Source organism: Glossina fuscipes, unplaced genomic scaffold (genome assembly GCF_014805625.2).
Source record: "Glossina fuscipes isolate IAEA_lab_2018 unplaced genomic scaffold, Yale_Gfus_2 0, whole genome shotgun sequence".
Taxonomy (NCBI): Eukaryota; Metazoa; Arthropoda; class Insecta; order Diptera; family Glossinidae; genus Glossina; species Glossina fuscipes.
Genome location: NW_023998414.1, coordinates 26,698,699 through 26,718,466, shown reverse-complemented (window position 1 = coordinate 26,718,466; position 19,768 = coordinate 26,698,699). Strand labels below are relative to the sequence as shown.

The window sequence follows — 19,768 nt, the reverse complement described above, 5'->3', positions numbered from 1 at the left end:
AATTAATTTATATCCATAAGTCGGTTTGCTATTTGACGGCTAGTTATACGTATGTCACTTTTGCAAAACTCTAGAAAAATAAAGAATAAAGAAGAAGAAGAAGAAGAATAAAGTCTCCAAATCCCTATTCGTTTATCCGTCCCTCTGTCCCTATCTGATTTGTCGCGCTGTGACAATAATTTATGAGGAAAACTGAAAATTAAAATATATATGATTTAAGTTCTTAGACTTTAGCGTCACGGTTGGGAGGAAGAATAATCCGTTTGAAAATTTCGTTTGAAAATGATAATTCGAAAATATTCTTGTTAAAATGTTTAGTTGAAATGTTTATTAAATTTCTTTAAATTTTATCCCAATCGGGATACTTTTACTCCCATTTGCTATTTCTGTATATGCCTTTTTTTTTTTTAAGTTATATGTAGAGTTATGTGATTTTCAAAATTTTAGAATTAAATGACCTGAGCTTAAATGCTTTCGCAATAGCTCAATATAGCTCAAGTTTGTGTTCTAACAATTTATTTAGTGATACCTAGAGGTACCTATCTAAAGTATTTATCGAAAACAATGAAAGACATATAAATTTAGAACAACTCTGTAAAAATTGCCTATGATTGAGAAAAGTGTCACTTTGAGTTGCATGTACATCGGTGAACTGTCAAAATTATTAATTGAAAATTCGAAAATTGAAATTTGCGTTTACATCTAAATTTTTATTAAATATTATTAATTTATAAAATCCAGCGCAGAAATTCATGAATGGGTGCTAATAACTCCGCCCCACAAACGGCACGCATTGAAAATCCGGAAAGCAGGATTACTGTCCAAGTTTCGCCGTCGGTTGTCACGCGCATAGAAAATGCTCAAAATCAAGACGAGGAAAAGCTAGATATAAAAACATTACATAATGCTGCCGTTCGTAATTTGGAAGATCTGCAGGAACGAGAACACCAAACCAGTATACGGCAATACGAACAAGAACAACAGCAAAAACAACAACAATCGCAGCAAGAACAATCGATGCAACAGCCTGAACATCAAAAACAGCAGCAGCAGCAGCAGCCATACGAGAATAAAGGTAGGTCGTATGGACAGCAATCATATGAGAAGAAATCGGATGAGCAGCGATCGTACCAGCATTCGTATACGCATAATCTAAATCAAAGACGTGACCGCGAAAATGGAATCCGTTCACCTGGCGAATTCCTGGACGGCGGTAAATACAATCAATACGAAGATCGTCAATTCAGCAAGTGTATGGCGAATTTGGAAAATTATTTAAGCAGACCCGTGCAATGGACGAATAACATTGACGGTAAAATATTAGAGCTACGAAACGAATTAATTGCATGCCATCGCAAACATCCAGGCGAACCATTATGTTGTGCGGAATTGGCTGAGAAATATCAAGATTTGATATTCCGCGAACAATTCTTAAGTATATTGCGATTTAATCGTAAAAGCGACGAAGAAGGACAAGATCAAGATCGAGATCGAGACGTAGATGTAGATGGAGATGGAGGTGGAGATGCCGATGGAGATGGAAATGGAGATGGAGATGATGAAGAACAGTCGCCAAAACACGAACTTTCAGAAGAGCAAACGGAGGAGATCAATTATTGCGCTTCACAAAATTAAATTTAAATACAAGATTATCTAATGGCTTAGTCCATCTCCACCCAACAATCCAAAAAAAAAAAAAAAATAAAATAAAATAAATAAATAAATAAATACAAGATTTACTTAGGCGCGTATGATTTTCTGCTATAACCCAAGAAAGAAACAAAAAAAACAACTAAAATAACTACAGGAACTAACTTCGCTTCGCATTGTTTTTCTAAATTCCATTACTTCATTTATTCTCGTACATGTTATATTAAATATTGTAAATAAATGGTTTTTTTTTCTCTTTTTGCTCATTTTATAATATGTGCTTTGAAAGACTTATCCATTGACAATGCTATTCAAACTGTATGAACATATGAAAATTATTAATAAAATTTATTTAAAAAAAAGGAAAGCTTACTACTTAAAGCTTTCTTTTTAACAGAAAGTTCTGGTATTAAGGTATCGTATAATGCCTTTCAAGTCTATTGTTTGCAAAGTTTATATAAATTTAGTATAATTCAACGGGTGGACGGGTGATTAAATAGAAACGCTTTTCCTTCAATAATGTGAAAAAAATGAAAAAAGAATTTTTTTCACATTTTTCAATATATTCATAACGATTCTCTCGTGTTTTTTGCACTCAAATATTCAAAGAAACGTAAAAAAAAATGAATTTTTGAATATTACGACCTTCACCTTGATAGTATGTAAAATGATTATATTTGGTTGTGTGCGTGTGTCTGTGTGCGTGCGTGTGTATGTATGTAGTTTAAATATTGAAAAAAAAAAAAAAAAGAATTCAACATTAATATAAACATATATATATATATATATATATATATATATGTATATATCACAGATACAACCGTTATCATTATGTATATATGTATACATATGTATGCATATATAGATTGTATACGCATTTCCTGGTAATTTATTTCATTATTACTTTTGTGTCGTATCGTTACAATTGAGTAACTGAGTGCTTATTCATTTCTTGATCTATAGCGTGTTTAATGTAATTGAATGACGCTATTGCTTATCAGAATCAGATCAGCTGATCGCACACGTTTTGTTCTCTCCTCTTAAGTAGTATTCGCTCCTAGTGACGTATAAAAGTGAATGCGCTTATAGGTCTTATTTTAAACACACTAACGGTATGAAAAAGCTTTTAAGCTAAATCTCTTAGTAATCGTTTTTTACATCAGTCACTGAAGGTTAAACTCATACTAACTTCGTCATTGCTCTTACAACATATAGACATAGCGTATTGATCAATAACTCTCCAGGCGTACGTGACATAGATATACTTCATTTGTAGCAATAAAATTTTAAACGACATCTGTCAAAATTTCATGTCATTTCAATCATTTGTTTACGACATACTATGGCGTTAGTCAGCGTATTTTTCTTATTTTCAAGGCACTAGAAAAAAGTGTCTTAATAAAACCAATAACCAATTGTCAGTTAATTGTGTATGACAAGTATATATATATATATATCATGTTCTGTCCATCCGCCCTTGTTGGATTTTCTCATAAAATTTTATTATTATGAACCTGTGTTCCTCATAATAATGTATTTTAGAAAATATTTTTGCCATTTTATCAAGTCGTTTCATTACAATCTAATTACATATACTATGCTCATCTCGTAGAAGGTCGACACAGTTAACTGGTTAAACTTGACATTGACTTGAAAAATGTTATCGCCACAGTTCTCCACCGAAAGCAAGAATTTCCCGATGATTTGCAAATTTTTAAATTCGTTCGAATAGCAATCATGTGGAAAGCAATAGATCATGAGAATTATTCCCGATTAACGAGCAATGAAATAAGAGAAAGACATTACTATATGAGAGGAGATATAGATATGAAGAGATAATAAATTCGTTATTTCGTATTAAAATTTCGACATGAGAGAATTGTGTTTTGAACAAGTACCGTACGTAGTCGTTTTAGAACAGATTGTCCTTGTCGTAAGTCATTGACTGTTATGGCAACTTTGCATGAATTGAAATTTTACTTGCTGTCCCAATGATCATATTCTCTACATGGCGACCCTGGAGGAAAGGTTCAAGTATATATATACTATGTAGTGTTTCTCTTACTTTCTTATGAACGTTACAAATGTTTTGACCAAATCAATATACTCTCCGATGATCGCCATAGCATAGCAGAAATTCTATCAGTTAAAGCGAAAAACACATCTATGTCCACGTAGATAATTAAGTTTTATTAAAAATTATATATATACGCTCTCATGGACATTTACTCAATTGAGAGCGAGCAATTGATGATATTGATGGGCGCGCGTCAGGCGAGAGTAAATCTGCAGCATTACGTACAATAATAAGTAGCGTCAAAACGATATCGTCAGACGATTGTCAATCTATACAATCGATAGACCGATTGTATTCCTTTTGATGGATACTACGTTCAAACGAATAAAAGCGAATTTTTATACAAAGATATTCTTTTCTTACTTAGTTTCGAGAATTATTGATCGATATATTGTGGGTAAAGATGTCTGTTTTTTGCTACTATGAATCGGATGACGAAAAGGTATATCTTTAATTAAAAAAGTCAGTTAAAAAAGTCTTAGGCTCAAAGCAGTTGCTTTAATGGCGAAAAACACAAACCTTTGGCGGTTTCTTGCGACTTGTTTTATGAAGATAAGAGGACTGCATCCAAAAAAATGGTAGACAAATTATACTTTCGCCAAGGGAACGTTAGTATCTCTTGAAGTATCCGCGACGACTGCAGAGTGAACGAATTAGATGAGCATCCTGCCTCCGGTTGTAATATTAGTACATATCTTATTCATTGGCAGAGGCTAAACTGAAGAAGGCTTTTCTTCCTATTTAAAAAAAAAAAACTGCCTGAAGTTACATTCTTCGATTGAAGAAGAATCTGTCTAGTAAAAAATTAAGACTCTGCTACAATTTCCTAAACGAGATCGACGCGAGAAGCAATGCAAAGAAATTTCACATAAATGACAAAATTAGTTATTGTGAGAAAATGCCCTTCCGGCCAACCTTTCGCGCGCACTGCTCAAATCATCTCAAAAAAATTCTATAATCTCAGGATCTCAAGATAAATAATCGAATAAAATTCGAATCCATTCCACTCTGTATCCAGGGGTAAGAAATATATTCACGATAGCTTGGTTTCATAATTTTGGTCATCCTCACCTTCCCATCCCTTGAGGCCATCAACGGCTAGTGTTGTGATACGATCAAAAAACGGTAAAATTCTGATGTCACTATGCTAATGAAAAGCTTTCTTCTCAAAAAGAACGTCATAACCTTCGCTGATATTGTTTTCTTGCAACTTATTTCACCCTAAATTTTTTTTTTTTTTTTTTTTTTTTTGTAAATTTCAAAGATATATAGAGATTAGATCAGTTGGTTGGCAAATCTTATAACATGCAGATCGTGAACTAAAATGCAAAAGAAAATTTGTGATTTGAGATAAAAATAATAAATTTTTTTACGAATCATTATAAGTTAATTGAAAAATAAAAGAATTATATTTTTATTTTTTTTTTTTGTAAATTAATACACGTACGTAAGAAATTTATTTCAAAATGAATGTAAACAGAATCCAAACATTGACCTTAGGCTGTTTCGGTGAAAAACCTTGAACTTGAGATCTCAACAATTTCCTGCATAGAAAAATCTATGCGATCAAAAATAACTAAAAATAATTTTCATACACGTTTGGCTAAGTGACAACAATAAACTAATTGTTGCTATAACAAATAAAAAGAAAAGAAAAAAGTAAACAAAAATTATTTAAAGCGTCTGCTTTAAATCTCATGAACACGTTTCGAAGGTAAAATTTGTTAATTGATGATAAAGAAAATTAAATACACACACCCATCCACCCATACTGCAATTGCACGTGCTTAGTGTTTCATTTATTTATTTATTTTTTTTTTTTTTTTTTTTTTTTTTGCTTTCTTTCTTTTAATCTTACAAAATCCCTACATCCGATCCCATCCTCTAAATCAGCAAAGTGATTAAATAATGAGTTTGAACGGATCATTATAATTAACATGAAGAGAATCATTATCGAAGATTGCAGCAAAATATCAAATGTCTTACTATAAATTCAAATTGATCTTTCTTATTATATCTTAAGTATATTATAGGCTAAGATTATTGGAGAAATTGGAGAACATATACACTTTTAGCTCTATAGCTATAGTTTAGCTATATAAAGTTATTGGAAAGCATCAGATGTTAGTCAGCGTTCGATAAATGGTAAACTGATTTCACTGATATCTACACCTGATTACATATATTATAAGTAAAATAGCTAATCGATCAATATCGAGCAGAAGGAGTTTAACTAATTTGGTTAATCTGATAAAATGTACAAATTAATCAAGCGCCCTTGTTCGTATTTTGTTGTTGAAACACTCTTAGTAACAATTGACTTGGAAAGCTACAAGCTTAATAAGCATTCTTGTTTCTTGTCTACAGATGAAGTTCTACAACGGGTTAGAAGCTAAAAAAACTAATCCAAAATTAGCAAGTAAAAAGTGTGTATTAGTCGTAAAGCTAGCTACACACCCGCTGCCTATGTTCCGTAAGTGTGTAGACACCGAAAGACAGAGACAGTGGAAGAGGGTAAGCAAGTGAAAGGGAGAAAATTTTGTCTACGTTTGAGGCGAACTTTGGAGCAAACACAACAATCCATGTAGTTTGTTTCAAAGGTATGCAGCACTTTTAAAAAACGAACAGTCCAATGTGTGGCATGGTATGCGGCCAAGTCCAGAACAAGTGCGAGAGAGAACTGAGAAAGCCCTTTAGTTTTATGAAAGCAGTTGATTAGTGGACAAATTTCCTTTATCTCTGTAGAGCACTTATTATGTGCAAGCATAGTTAGACTCTCAGCGTTTCTTAATATGTTCTTCAGCTACGAACCGATATATAGAAGATATATCTGAATCGTATGCTCATCAAAAATATATATGCTCTATGGAAACTGCGAAGCGTATTTCTGTATATTACAACTTTTAATACCCAATAATTTTCGTTGGATTTGAAAATATTTTGGAAGAATAATTTTTAATTTTTAGTACACATCGAATTAATAGAGCAAGTGTCTCTAAAAGTTCAATCAGAAGTAATCTCGCCTTGCCCATAGTTAAGAAATATCTTGGCGACTTTCATGGAGGAGAAAGCTTCGAGCTTCCCTAGTCTGGAGGGAATCGACCACAATTTTCTCACTGCTCTCGCCCACTTGTCACACTATCGTGGCAGTTCAAAGTCTATTTGCGCTGCCCACGTTTAGAACAATCTAGCCATTGCAGATTATCTGGCCGTTCTATATCTCTGCACTTTCAAATCGAACATAAGTAAAAGTGCGCTCTCCCTTTCCTCCTCATGATCCCTGTCTGTAATCACTTGTAACTAAAAGCCTACCTGAGTCGATCATAAGTACGAGTTTGCTGCAACCTCTTCAAATAGTGCCTTAAAAAATTGAAAATACAATTTCTCGTAAAGGTATCTTATCTTCTTCTTGTTTCACACATAATCTAATTTCTTTTGATCTGTCAACTTGTATAAATTTTTTATCAAAATTACGATATACGTGGCAATTGTCCCGGCAAATGAACAGTCAACCATCTTGCCCAATAAATTTCAACCAATGTAAATAAATCACAACGTTTCCGTGCCTGCAAGGCCTAAACATGCAAGGAGTGAAAAGCATATTCTCGCTGTACGCGAGAGTATTTTATAAAAATGCAAATTTATCGATATCGAATTCATTCTCAGTACCAAAATTCGTCCCAGTAGCTCCTTGTAAAATGTTTTCAGTGTAAATTGAATGAGCTGTGTGTGTCCGACCTGTGGTTCCAACAAAATTGCGAAATATATTGCATAACTGTAAAGCTGCATTGGGCAGACGGATAGGTGGACCGGCGGACATACTAAATTGCATTTCGTGCATTTGCAACTGGACACACAGACAGACGGACATGCTTAAACTTATTCCGAATTTGATCAAACGGGTTGTGAAGCCTCCTTCTGGGCGTTGCAGTCCTTTCGTTAGATTGAATGCACCCGTCATACTTCGGTGATGGGTATAAAAATAGATATAAGATTCCATGAGTTTTGTTTTTGTGTGTTGTTGAGATGAACAAATTGCTCGAAACTGGATGAATGTTTTTTTCTATGCAGTAGATTAAAATTAAGCAGTGTCTGTGAATGTGGATATTTGAATTAATAAGATGAACCCCGTGCTTTTTCTTTAGAGCGTGTTTTCCGCAAGTTTTCAAATTGATTTTCGGCATTTGTTACTTTAAATTATTAGTAAAAATATGTTAACTTTTATAAAAAATCATTGGCGCTTGTTTACTACGACCCATCCGTTATTAAGAGGCTCCATAACCTATGCAGTGTTATGGCCTACCGGTAGTTTGATACAACAAAGTTTGGATGGCAAAAATTTCAGTAAGTACCAAATGTTATTATAGAAGGCTCTAAATAAAATTAAAAACTTGTCTCTTTTGCTTTGTCTTTTTTCTAACACTCACTTCACTCTACGGTTAAGAAAACTACGATTATATGCGTATGCTCAGATTCAGTATATTTGGTTCGCTATATGTAGCTCCTACGTTATATGGTTGGGTGAAATTATCAACAGCAATGTGGCCGCAAATGACGCTACGAATAGGTCTAAAGAAGGTGATTACCAAAAAAAAAAAAAAAAGAAAAAGATATATATGCAAAAATGTTGCGAAGCAATGCCAAAAAAAAAAAAAATTATTAAAAATTTTAGGCTGCCGTAGAACAAATATCTTATGGTCCTTTTGCCTGTGCCAGCTTCTTCATAGGTATGTCACTATTGGAGGGTAAAACATTTAAAGAAGCCATCGAAGAAACCAAGCAAAAATTTTGGCCTACTTTTGAGGTAAGTAAATAAGTAAATATGATTTCAATTTGAATTTATTTTCTTCAATATTATGTCAAATTTCAGGTAGCCATGTGCGTATGGCCAATAATACAAACTATAAATTTTTCCATGATACCTGAAAAAAATCGTATAGTATTTGTTAGCATTTGTAGTATAATATGGACCACGTTCTTAGCTTTTATGAAACGCACGGACCTGCAAAATTCTGTTGATCATCAAAGCAATATACAGTACAAGTGAAAACATTACCTCGTCATATTTAGAAATTTTAAAGCATAATGAAAAATTGTCTAAGCTTTTTTTATATTTTGTAGAAAACGATTTTGTGTATATATATATATGAATGAATTATTTTGAAAGAATGACAATAATATCATAATAAAAACGGAGAGATGCATTTTAAAAGCCCAACTGAGTTTTATAGTAACGTAAGCTTATCAGGTATTTAAGGGCACGGGACTGAATTTACGAGACATGTTGATAGTCGATCGCTGTTTATGTCGCTAGTATGGCATATTCTAGAATTCCGGTTCTATTATCTGGGATCGACAATAAAATCTTTAATGACTTAAACTAATTGAACTCATATAAAAGGAATTTCTATTGTCCGTCTAGGTTTCCATTAACACTCGCCTTTCATCATATAGAAATCGTGTAGCGCTAATAAGGTTACCCACTCTAGGAAGCAAACAAATTATGCTAAACGTACTTTTTGTTCGTAAACTTCTGAATGGCATACCTGACTCCGTCTACTTACTCTCTACAATCAACAAAAATGTTCCACAGTAAGCGTCACGGCACTTTTGAAGACTTAATACCAATCACTATAGAATACACTACGATAATAATCATCCTATCCGAAGATTGTGGAGACGATTTAATGAGAACTACAACTTGATTGACTTGGACTTAAGTGCTGCTGTCATAAATTTAAAGATTATTAAACATTCTATACTCTATCGGTTCTTATTGGCGATCAGCTATAGTTGAGAGAGTCCATTTCTTTTCGCTCTCTGCTCTGCTAAGCAGAGATGTTCCGTCACTAAATTTTCACTTTCTTTGTCATAGCACACAATCAATCACTGAGGTCTTACCGGTAAAGATATTTTTAAATCTCATGGTTTGTCCGTCTGCTGCAGCGACAGGCCAATCTATATTAAGGACACTTTAATTTCACTCCCAGATAAATGGAAAAGATGAACTGTCTACCCGTTTGGCAGCTCAATAACGTGGCAAGAGTTGACGTAAAAGGCTAAGACTTCAATACACATTCTTATATTATATCCACAAGCCTAGTGCCACAATATTTGAGATAGGTATAAAAATAGTCAGTGTATGCAAAGAAAATTACAAAAAACGAATAATTTTTTGCTTAAACTCTACGGACCTAAGGCGCCAACTCTCACCTGTGATAACACAGCAATTTTGAATTTGTGTACGCAAGTCCACGCAAAAAAATGTAATAAGTGCAAGTATTAGTTATGTTGCCACTTACACATATGTGTATTCAACACGAGAATTGCTATATATTCAGTCGGCAAGTTAAGTATGTGCTCGTCTTTGAAGGAAGTATTTATTATGACTCGTGGAAATTGAATTATGTTTTGATATATTTCGTTCTCTTTTTCTCTTCTTTTTTATCAAATATAAAAGGAGACTTCACATGCCCGCATAGAAATGTATGAAGAGATTTGCGAAATGTCATCACTGATGATATCAAAATGTTGGTCTATTCCAGTCGGTATTCGACAGTTGAAGAGATCCGCCATCACTTTTACAGTGACCAATCGAATGGCGCGAGGGATTTTGAGGAAAATAAGATTCTTTTTTTCATTTTTTTTTTTTTTGCGGAATGCAGAAAGTCCTACTTATAGGTAAAATAACTTTTAAAGGAACGTCAAAATTCGCCTGAGCGGCCGAGTAGGCAAGAGTCTCGACTTTCAATTCAATGATCGTGGATTCAAATCTCAAGTGCGGTAGAGTTTTTTAATAAAGCCGAAAGCCTTAGATGCTAGCGCTTTAAAACCTTAGTCTTAGAATTTATTCCCTGGCTAAATTTATAATAATAATAATAATAATAATAATAATAATAAAGAACGTCGAAGAGAGAATATTGAATTGCAGATAAAAATTATCCGACTTTACCTCAGAACGGTTCCTACGAAGAAGCAAAACAATTGAAAATAGAAAAAAAACTAGCAAATCGGGCAAGAGCGACCCTTAAGCACCCTACACCACATTGTCTAAAATAATTCTTATTTTTGTTATAGAATACAAAAATAATATCTTGTTCCAATATAAAGGCATATTTTTTAAGTGCGTATTTATTGGGAAGCGGGGTCAAAACGCAACCTAATGCAGTACAAATTTAATACTTACATAGAGCAGTATCCAAAAATGGTCCAATATAGATGGTCCAAACTTTGTAGAGTTCATTTTTGTATGAAATTACTTTTATGGTTCAATTTTCATATTTAAACTTGAACTTTTCCGCTCTACCAAAGATCAATTTTCGTGAAAATTCTTCCAAATTTGGCACAGTTAATTTTTTTATTATTATATAATTACTTTCATGGTAAAGTATTAAAAATTATATCATTTTGGTTTACTTTTCATTATGTAAAAAATGATTCGAAAATTGCCCCAGCCGGTCCAAAGTTTTCTCGTCACTCTACCAAGTTTCATCAAAATATCTCAAAAATTGCGACATATGCCTTGAATACAAATTTACCTGCGCACATGAACAGATGGACAGATAGACTTAGATCAATTGAGATCACGTTTCTGAATTGATTGGTATAATAAAAGGTGGGTTTATCTTAAGTCCCTCTGCATGTTACATCCGTCCGCCCTAACTTAATGTATCCTGTACCACAAGTGGTAGGGTAAGCTCTAATTTATTTACGTGCTAAGCAATATAAACGTAATCGCACCTTCTCTTTATCCCGTCTCTTATTAAAATAAAGAAGCGAAAATTATAATGTCTGACACAAAGCGCAAATGAGCTTTAAAAAAATAAAGGAGCTTTTCATTGCAAACATTGAATAAAGCTTTATTTGAACTAACTTTTGAAAATTTTAGTAAAACATTTTTTCTAAATAAAATCTACACTTCAAATACAACCGTCACTCGGTCAGATTTTTCGAGTCGTGAACGAATAACTAACTATTCACCATAAGGGAAAGGAAACTACGCTTGTGCGAAGAGCTCTACAAGCATTCACGCTGCAAAAAAAAAAAAAAATTCGCATGAAAGCGATAAAAATATAACCACAATAACGATTTCTATTAGGTGTTTGCACAAATTTTGATCAGCGGCTTCTATAGGTAAAAATGATAAAGAATTGCGAAATACCAGTGTATACAAAGCTTGAATTCGATGGTTTTGCCCTTCCTTCACGTAAAAGAACCATTTAACCATTTAATGGTATTGGTTGACTTCTATGACACATTGGCCAGTGAAATTGTAAATATTTGGGCCTGCCAAAGGTCGTTTGCAAATTTCATTTCGAGCATTTCTCAAAAAATGATCCCGAAGAACATCGTCGATCTGTGCGATTACGATATTTTGCACTCCATGTTGGATAGGTCCCCATCATTCGACTGTCGAAGAATACACTATCCATGTTTAAATTTGAATATTTTATTTAAAATACAATAGAACTATCCCCTCATGATACAAAATTTAACGGATCAAATAACAGTTTCAAGTATAAAGAAGTATAAAAGTATAGTCTTCTCGAAAGCTACGAGTGATTTTATGTAATTCACAAATTTCGCTAAGTGGCTATATATCAGTGCAATGAGTCGCCACCCCATCACATCAGTTCGCTTAGTACGGTTATTTATATAACGACTTTTCAAACTATGACGTTATATAAGAAATGTTCGCACAAATGATCCGATCCAAATTGTTTTCAATAGCGTTCGCTCTTGCACCAAAATACGTCGATCTACCAAATTTCATCAAAATAACACAAAAATTACGACTTGTAGACTAAACACAAATATGCAAGACGGACGGACAAGTTTAGATGAGATCAGAAATTGATACCGAATCGATCGATGTTATCAAAGGTGAGTCTAGGTGAGAAAGGCTTGAGCCTTTCTGAATGTTGCATACATCCCTGTACCGCAAGTGGCGCAGAGTATAACAACCTATAATCCCAAAAGGTATTTTGTATATCTGCAAAAATTATGGATATTTAAAATATGTCTTTAGATAAATGTATCTGAATGTATCTGAGAAATTAAGGCTGGCGTTCCAAAGCCCTAGAGATTAGCTTATCGTTGTAAAAGAGAAACCCTTCAAATATGCATTCAATTTACTTCACTCAAGTCTGCTTACGTCTTTTCAAATATGAAATTTTCAGTTTTTTATTATTATCATTGTTCTTTTTTTTATTAAATCATTAAAATCATCTTTTGGAAATTGAAAACTTTTCACAAATTTGGCAAACAATTATGAGAAAAATTTATAAATAAAATATATTTAAAAAAAAGAAGAAGAAAAAAATTTATATGAAGAAAAGAATATTAAGGCAAACGATTTATAAATTGTAATGTTGGTCTCAATGCAAGACATGACATCCGTACAGCTTAAGCATATACTGCAGCCCGCGACGTAATCGTACGTAAAAATTTCCTCGTGATTGTGTTATGAAAAGTTTTCTTAATAGTTTTTCTTCGAAAAAATCAAGATAAACATGTGTTTTGCGAGAAGCTTATTAAAGACATGCAGACGTATATATTTAGAGCGTCCTCTTCTAGGCAATTGCATAACATACGCAATCTTATATCCTATGGGAAGCTTTCTGCATCAAAATATTGACGACAAAAATTATAGTAAGTATCACGCACGCAATATACGAAAATGATCATCATTTCTTTCTCTCTTCTCATGTGCAATATTAATCAAGAACACTACGATTATGTAACCATGATGAGATTTAGTTTATTTGGCGCATTCTATGTTGCCCCATTACTGCACGGTTGGATTAAACTGACCTCGGCCATGTGGCCAAACACTAATTTCAAATCGGGCCTAGCGAAGGTAAACAAATTAATGGTCAATCGTATTTTTATTATAAACAATTGTTTTAAAGAATTTTTTTTAACATTTTATAACAGACACTCGTAGAGCAAGTATCTCTCAGTCCTCTCTCTTCCTATACGTTTTTCCTAGGCATGGCTCTATTAGAGGGTAAAACATTTCAAAACGCTCGAAAAGAAGCTAATGAAAAATTTTTACCCACATTTAAGGTCAGTTCAAATGTTTAAAGTGTCGAAATCTTATAAAAATTCTATACAAATATAATAAGCAAAAAATTAAAACTTTAGATAGCTTCCTGCGTTTGGCCCTTGTTACAACTTTTCAGTTATTCAGTGCTGCCTGAACGGACTCGTCTATTATTTATTGGCTTTTGCAGCGTATGTTGGACTGCCTTCCTGGCATGGGTTAAAAAAAAATCGGTTAAAATGACATAAAGCCCATATAAAACATGAAAAAAGAGATAATAATAAAGAAATCGATTTTCAAAGATATTGACATATCCCGGGCAATACTTATAATCAATGTTTTTTTTTTTTTTTATTATTTATTTCTCTACTATTGCTTTAATCCATTTCATATAATAACTTAGGTTTGTAAATACTGCCGGTTTTGAAGCACACGGTTTTAGGCTCCAGGATACAATACCAATTTGTATATTATCGAATAGTAAGGGCCCTCCAGAATCTCCGGAACATTGTCCTTTATGAATATCACCAGCACACAAACTTGAACGATGGACAATCGAGTTTAACAACCTGCCGCAGGTTTGTCTTTCCACAGTATTTAAAGAGACTTTTTGTAACTGCTTCTGCAAAGACCCAAATGTCTGAAGTAAAGTCAAAATTTATAACAAAAAAAAAAAAATTATTTTTGTGATAACAAGTACGCTTATAAAGAAATATCCGTCCTAAGCTAACCTTATCGGAACCCCACCCGACTAAGTCTACTTTTAAATTATCGTAATTATTTTGCTCGTGACCATCCGGTAACTGAACACTTCTTATATAGTCGCTAAAGACCAAGTTCTCTTTTAATCGTATTAAAGCCAAATCATGTATAGCGATGGTGGGACTGTAGCCTTCATGTATATAAAATGCTGATATTGCTGCTAACATTGAATGCTTTGATTTCTTCATAACTAAACAATTTGTGCCATAGTGTATTAATAAATCCCGAGGAGTTTTTATAAATTTAAAACAATGTGCTGCCGTCAATATCCACATGGTATTAATAATTGTCCCGGCACAGATGTGCTGCATGTTATCAGCGTAACGCATAGAAACCTAAAATAATAATGATCATCATATTAAGCATTGAATCAATCATACAAATAGCGTGAAACAAAATTGCATTCAACTGATCGTAGAATGAATGAATGAATGATGGCAACTCTTGCCTCTTGCTTTACCTTAAGCTAAGGGAGATGTAAAAAATTATACTCACGCTGAAGCAAAGTTTGCCGACAAATATTCAAAATCCTCATACAAATCAATAAAATACAATTCTTTATTAAATTCTCCTTCCTTAACGCAATTCGAAAATTGGTTCTTTGGCACGACGGAGGCTCCGGTGACTATTTTGAAATTACATGTCGAAAACATCCAATTCTTTTAGTTCGCCGGATAAAGCGTTCCCAATTGAATTATGGAATGGTCACTGACGTAAATAGCAGCACAACAAATAAGTCACTAATTATAAGTACACATGCACTCCATGCAGTTTCCTATGTGGATGGTTTGACTAAAATGCGAAAATCTTGATTGCTTTCGAAGCCAATGAGAACCGATATTGAACCTCATTCGCGAGAAGGACTTTATAAAAAAAGTCTTTGCCTTGCTTACGAGATTTTAGCCCATGCGTCATCAAATGAGTAAATGAACCGTTGAACTTAACTACAAAACACCATTTTCTTCTTTGTCTTCATTTATGGTAAACACTTTGGTATTTCACTTTGGTATATGGCACTATCCGCTTCTCCCCTTATAGTCGCGAGTCTCATTAGTATTAAGCACTTTTGGGGCTTACACATTCACAAAGTTTACATGTTGTCTTAAGTCATTGTATAATGTATTTTTTACATATCGGAACAATTGAAGCCTTTTCTCGATAGCGAAGACTTTAGCGTAAATTCAAAACAAATGATGAATGACTGAAAAGCCAAACTTAACTTAATAAATAAAATTTCTATGATCAATCCCTCAGAGAATGTCTCTTGTTCGCGTAACACGGTGACTGACAGGAGGAGCAAAGGAAAGAGAAAAAGTTGGGAAAAAATTGGGAAGTAGTGGCCGCAGCCTAACGGATGCATCTCCGATCGATGTGTTACGCCTTCACCGATCAAAGAAAACGCTACCGCATTTGAGATTTGATTTCGCGAACACTGACTTCGTAGTCGCGGTTCTTACTCGCTCAGCTACGCGGACGAACAAGTGGTTGATATATAGAAATTTTCAATATTTTCAATATTTTCTTAATTATTTTTTTTATTATGAGGTTTCTTTGAGTTCTTGAATTCAAAATCTAGGGAGTCGACTATCGTGACTAAGCCGATCCATCATCGAACATAATGATGGAATCACTAAACGGATCTTAAAGTATATCGTTGTACGGTGCATACTAATCCATCGTCTTACCTATTGGCGCAAAATTCCGGATATGTAAGATTCTGTCGCGAGTTCTACGTGGCTTATGAAATTCAATACGTAATAAATGCTTTTGGTTTTAAATAAATTTTTTCAAGACATCAATATAATTTCCCTTTCTTGAAACAACTTCTTCTATTATGTCTTTGAACATCTTCTCTCAAAGCATAAGAAGCGTAACATACTTTTTGTAAACTTTAGAAATTTTAAATTAAAAAGATTTTTTAAAAAAAAAAGAAAAAGTGAGGAAAATTGAAAGCTTCCATGTATTTGAATAGTTTCTAAAAACAAAAGAAATTATTACAGTTATCATTAGTGTAGAATTCCAAAAATGTTTATTAGAATCCAGTGCGCTTCAGGCATTTCCGTTATTCTTTTACTTATTGAAATTGATGCCTTTTCAGGGTAATTATTAAATTTCCTACTTTTAAACTTTCCTCCACACCTTCATTTTCTTCGGTTCCTATGGCTTCTTCATGATTTAAAATGGTATGCAATATCCAACCGATATAATATGAAGTCTCGGTAAACACTCCTGGATAAGGGGGTTGCGTACAAGGTTTACGCGACCACGAAACAATGCCCACTTGCGTATTGTTAACTAAAAGCGGCCCACCAGAGTCACCGCTGCACTGACCTTTTCCACCTTCCGGTACACCGGCGCAGATCGTGCTATTATGCATTGCCAAATCGTGACGTTCGCTGCAATTTTGATCGTCGAATATTTCCAAATCGACTTTTTGCAAATGTTTTTGAATCATACCGCCAGTCTTTAAGTTAGAAACAAAACACAAAAAATGCAGATTCGCGTTATTATTCACATATTTAGAGTTTGGGTTGGATCTTTTCAAAGGAGCGCTCCGTTTTTATTCGCCTTCTTGTGAGGTTCATCCCATTGACAAATTAAAGCGCTTGCAAACTTAAATAAAAAATTCGCGTTCGATTAGCCCAAGTTTAGTAAGAATTTACATTCATTGTTGATCGTCCTGAGATCGATGCAATGAAGAGCTTCTTAAGAGAAATTGAAACTCTGCTTTTCTTCGAGTATTCAAAACTCTCGTGTCAGGCAAGGCATAAATGTGCAAGGCGGGACGGCCTGTAAATGCGACTGGTCTTGACTGGAGAGTCTTGGCGATAAAACATAATGCAACAACATAAATGTGTTTTAGCATAGAGTAGCATAGGTATCGTGAAAACGAAAATTCTCTATTTTGCAAAGGAGCAGAGTATGCTCATGATGTCGGCCATGCTGTCTGCTGCGACATGGCGAAAAACGCCGTCGACTTGCAAACATTCAATTCTTGTGAATATAAAAGCTTTTGTTATAAAAAAATTCACCTTTTGGCCTAATCAAATGCTAAGAATCATTATCTTCGACCCACTGTAGTTCTTAAGTCAAAGCTATTTTATACTCATGCTGATGAAGACGGTTTATCAAAATTTATCGCAAACTGGTGGCAGAGAGTGGTCTGATAATTTTGCAACGAATGCGTAATCGACAAATTCACATCTAAATGGACGGACTCTAATGCATTTATATATATTTCTATTGCATACAAACGAAGTTGAGATCAACAACGTTGACGCATGTCCTGTCTCGTTTTGTTATTGGGACCGATTAGAAGAATTAAGTTTCTTGATTTCAAGAAAACGGTACAGAAAACGAAGTTTGGTAAGGAGCGGCTTCAATGAGAAAACCCTATAAAAAGCTCTTCGACTTACCGCATTTAAGCCCCAACCTATTAGAATAGCTGGTGTTTTATTTGGTATGGAAGCTTTTAACTCGGGCAGGCGAACACTTTGAAAGTTGTTTTTCAATTTTATCGGCATTGCTAAACGTAATAAAGCTATGTCGTGTATATACTGATTAGAGCTATTGTATCCTTCGTGTTCATATATATAAGAAACGTTGCTAACTTTCGAGGAATTTACATCTAACAGATTGCTGCCGTATTGTATATTTAGCTGAAAGGGTTTCGATTTTTTAACACAATGGGCAGCCGTCAAAACCCATACACGATTTAAGAGAGAAGCACCACATACATGACGACCGCTTGATGAACGTCTTAAAGAAATCTTTTATACGTACATATGTTTGTAGACATGTATATATGTATATATATATATATATATATATATGGAAGTTAAGCTTTGGCCACATTTTTATTTAAGTGAAAAATATTAACTTACCATAAATGGAAATTCACCCGGTAAAGCTGTAGTACCATTAACGATCTTCTGTTCGTGACCAAAAGCTATTGATTGTACGGTTAATATCACAAAACATTTAAAAACAAGTTGATGATAGCTTAACATTTTGTCGATTCAAGACTTACTGCCGTTACACAGTAAGTTTGCGATCTATTTAAACATTTCACATATACAACCGTTGTTTCGTCTTCTTCTTTTGCTTTTTTTTTTTTTTTTTTTTTATTAATTATGTAAATAAGTTAATTATAAACATTTGCATTAAACACTTCCGAATATTTAGTTTTGATGCAGGCGCTAACCCCTTCCAATGATAAGGTCAATGTTTGGTTACAAAGTTTACGAAAATATTTATAAGGGCTCGAGAGAGAGAGAGAGACAGAGAGCGTGAGAGAGATAACAATTATTTAACTATTTAGATATGATAAACAACATGTCCGCAATAGTACAAAATTTAAAAGTTTTGATGATTAAATATCCGGTAGTAAGGGGTATGGTCTCTTACAGTTGCATCTGGCCCACCAGTAGTTTAATACAACAAACTATTGAAGGTAAAACCTGGGGTAAGCTTTTAGTGTTTCTTTTACATTAATTTATCATGCGGAATAGAAAACACTTTTATTATTATTTCCAGATAACTACGATTGGTGGCGTGTCTTACGTTTTAGTTTATATGGTGGATTTTTTGTTGCTCCCACATTATATGGTTGGATTAAGGTATCTTCAGCAATGTGGCCGCAAACAACACTGGGCACTGCTCTTACAAAAGCGGCTGTGGAGACTATTTCTTACACGCCAGCAGCGATGACGTGCTTTTATTTTATTATGAGTTTACTGGAATTGAAAACAATAGGTGAAGCTGCTGCAGAAGTGGGGAAAAAGTTTTGGCCTACATTTAAGGTACCTTTCTTAGCCAGCTGATTAAAGATCTTTATTTATTTATAAAATAACTTTTTTATAGATTGGCGGCATTGTTTGGCCCATTGTGGCTACAGTGAATTTCTATTTTATACCAGAACGCAATCGTGTACCTTTCATAAGTGTATGCAGTTTAATTTGGACTTGCTTCTTAGCGTACATGAAACATTTGCAACATCATCAAATTGATGAGGAAGGCAATTTTCCTTTAATTAGTCAATAAATAAGAAATGACGAAACTAACCGCTAGACATTGCGGTTTTAAATAAATTATAAATTATTGTGTTTTAAATTTTTTTTTTTTTTTTGTTATTATATAAGAATAAAAGAACAAACGCCTTCAATAAATTGTTTTTCCTATCCATATAAAAACCGTATTATGAGATACGAATAATATCTAAAATGATTTAGCAA

At 33.7% G+C, this 19,768-nt stretch overlaps 5 protein-coding genes across 11 annotated transcripts; 4 read left to right on the top strand and 1 right to left on the bottom strand.

Moving 5' to 3' along the window:
• Positions 1-668: 668 nt before the first annotated feature.
• On the top strand, positions 669-1,754 carry LOC119643325 (putative uncharacterized protein DDB_G0271606). The gene has a single exon (XM_038042676.1). It carries the CDS (start codon positions 757-759, stop codon positions 1,633-1,635), a length of 879 nt encoding a protein of 292 aa, XP_037898604.1. The 5' UTR covers positions 669-756; the 3' UTR covers positions 1,636-1,754.
• A 445-nt stretch (positions 1,755-2,199) lies between these two features.
• On the top strand, positions 2,200-8,822 carry LOC119644611 (mpv17-like protein). 6 transcript variants are annotated; one of them, XM_038044237.1, is made up of 5 exons: positions 2,200-2,263; positions 7,873-8,071; positions 8,172-8,305; positions 8,400-8,531; positions 8,598-8,822. In XM_038044237.1, exons 2-5 carry the CDS (start codon positions 7,939-7,941, stop codon positions 8,772-8,774), a joined length of 576 nt encoding a protein of 191 aa, XP_037900165.1. In that variant the 5' UTR covers positions 2,200-2,263; positions 7,873-7,938; the 3' UTR covers positions 8,775-8,822. The 6 variants fall into 6 exon arrangements, with proteins under 6 accessions (XP_037900165.1, XP_037900162.1, XP_037900167.1 ...); XM_038044234.1 differs by having other exon boundaries at positions 2,226-2,308; XM_038044239.1 differs by lacking the exon at positions 2,200-2,263 and adding an exon at positions 2,348-2,365.
• On the top strand, positions 5,132-19,662 carry LOC119644610 (protein Mpv17). 2 transcript variants are annotated; one of them, XM_038044232.1, is made up of 4 exons: positions 5,132-5,170; positions 18,856-18,999; positions 19,071-19,336; positions 19,398-19,662. In XM_038044232.1, exons 2-4 carry the CDS (start codon positions 18,858-18,860, stop codon positions 19,575-19,577), a joined length of 588 nt encoding a protein of 195 aa, XP_037900160.1. In that variant the 5' UTR covers positions 5,132-5,170; positions 18,856-18,857; the 3' UTR covers positions 19,578-19,662. The 2 variants fall into 2 exon arrangements, with proteins under 2 accessions (XP_037900160.1, XP_037900161.1); XM_038044233.1 differs by lacking the exon at positions 5,132-5,170 and having other exon boundaries at positions 18,843-18,999; positions 19,398-19,628.
• On the top strand, positions 13,140-14,020 carry LOC119635674 (PXMP2/4 family protein 4-like). Its single transcript, XM_038030654.1, has 5 exons — positions 13,140-13,163; positions 13,234-13,378; positions 13,453-13,586; positions 13,664-13,795; positions 13,874-14,020. The coding sequence occupies exons 2-5, from the start codon at positions 13,240-13,242 to the stop codon at positions 14,018-14,020; spliced, it is 552 nt and encodes a 183-aa protein (XP_037886582.1). The 5' UTR covers positions 13,140-13,163; positions 13,234-13,239.
• LOC119635606 (chymotrypsin-like elastase family member 2A) lies at positions 14,131-18,544 on the bottom strand. The gene is made up of 5 exons (XM_038030522.1): positions 18,419-18,544; positions 17,951-18,304; positions 16,654-16,998; positions 14,504-14,869; positions 14,131-14,412 (listed from the first exon to the last, which is right to left on the bottom strand). Exons 1-5 carry the CDS (start codon positions 18,542-18,544, stop codon positions 14,131-14,133), a joined length of 1,473 nt encoding a protein of 490 aa, XP_037886450.1.
• Positions 19,663-19,768: the final 106 nt, after the last annotated feature.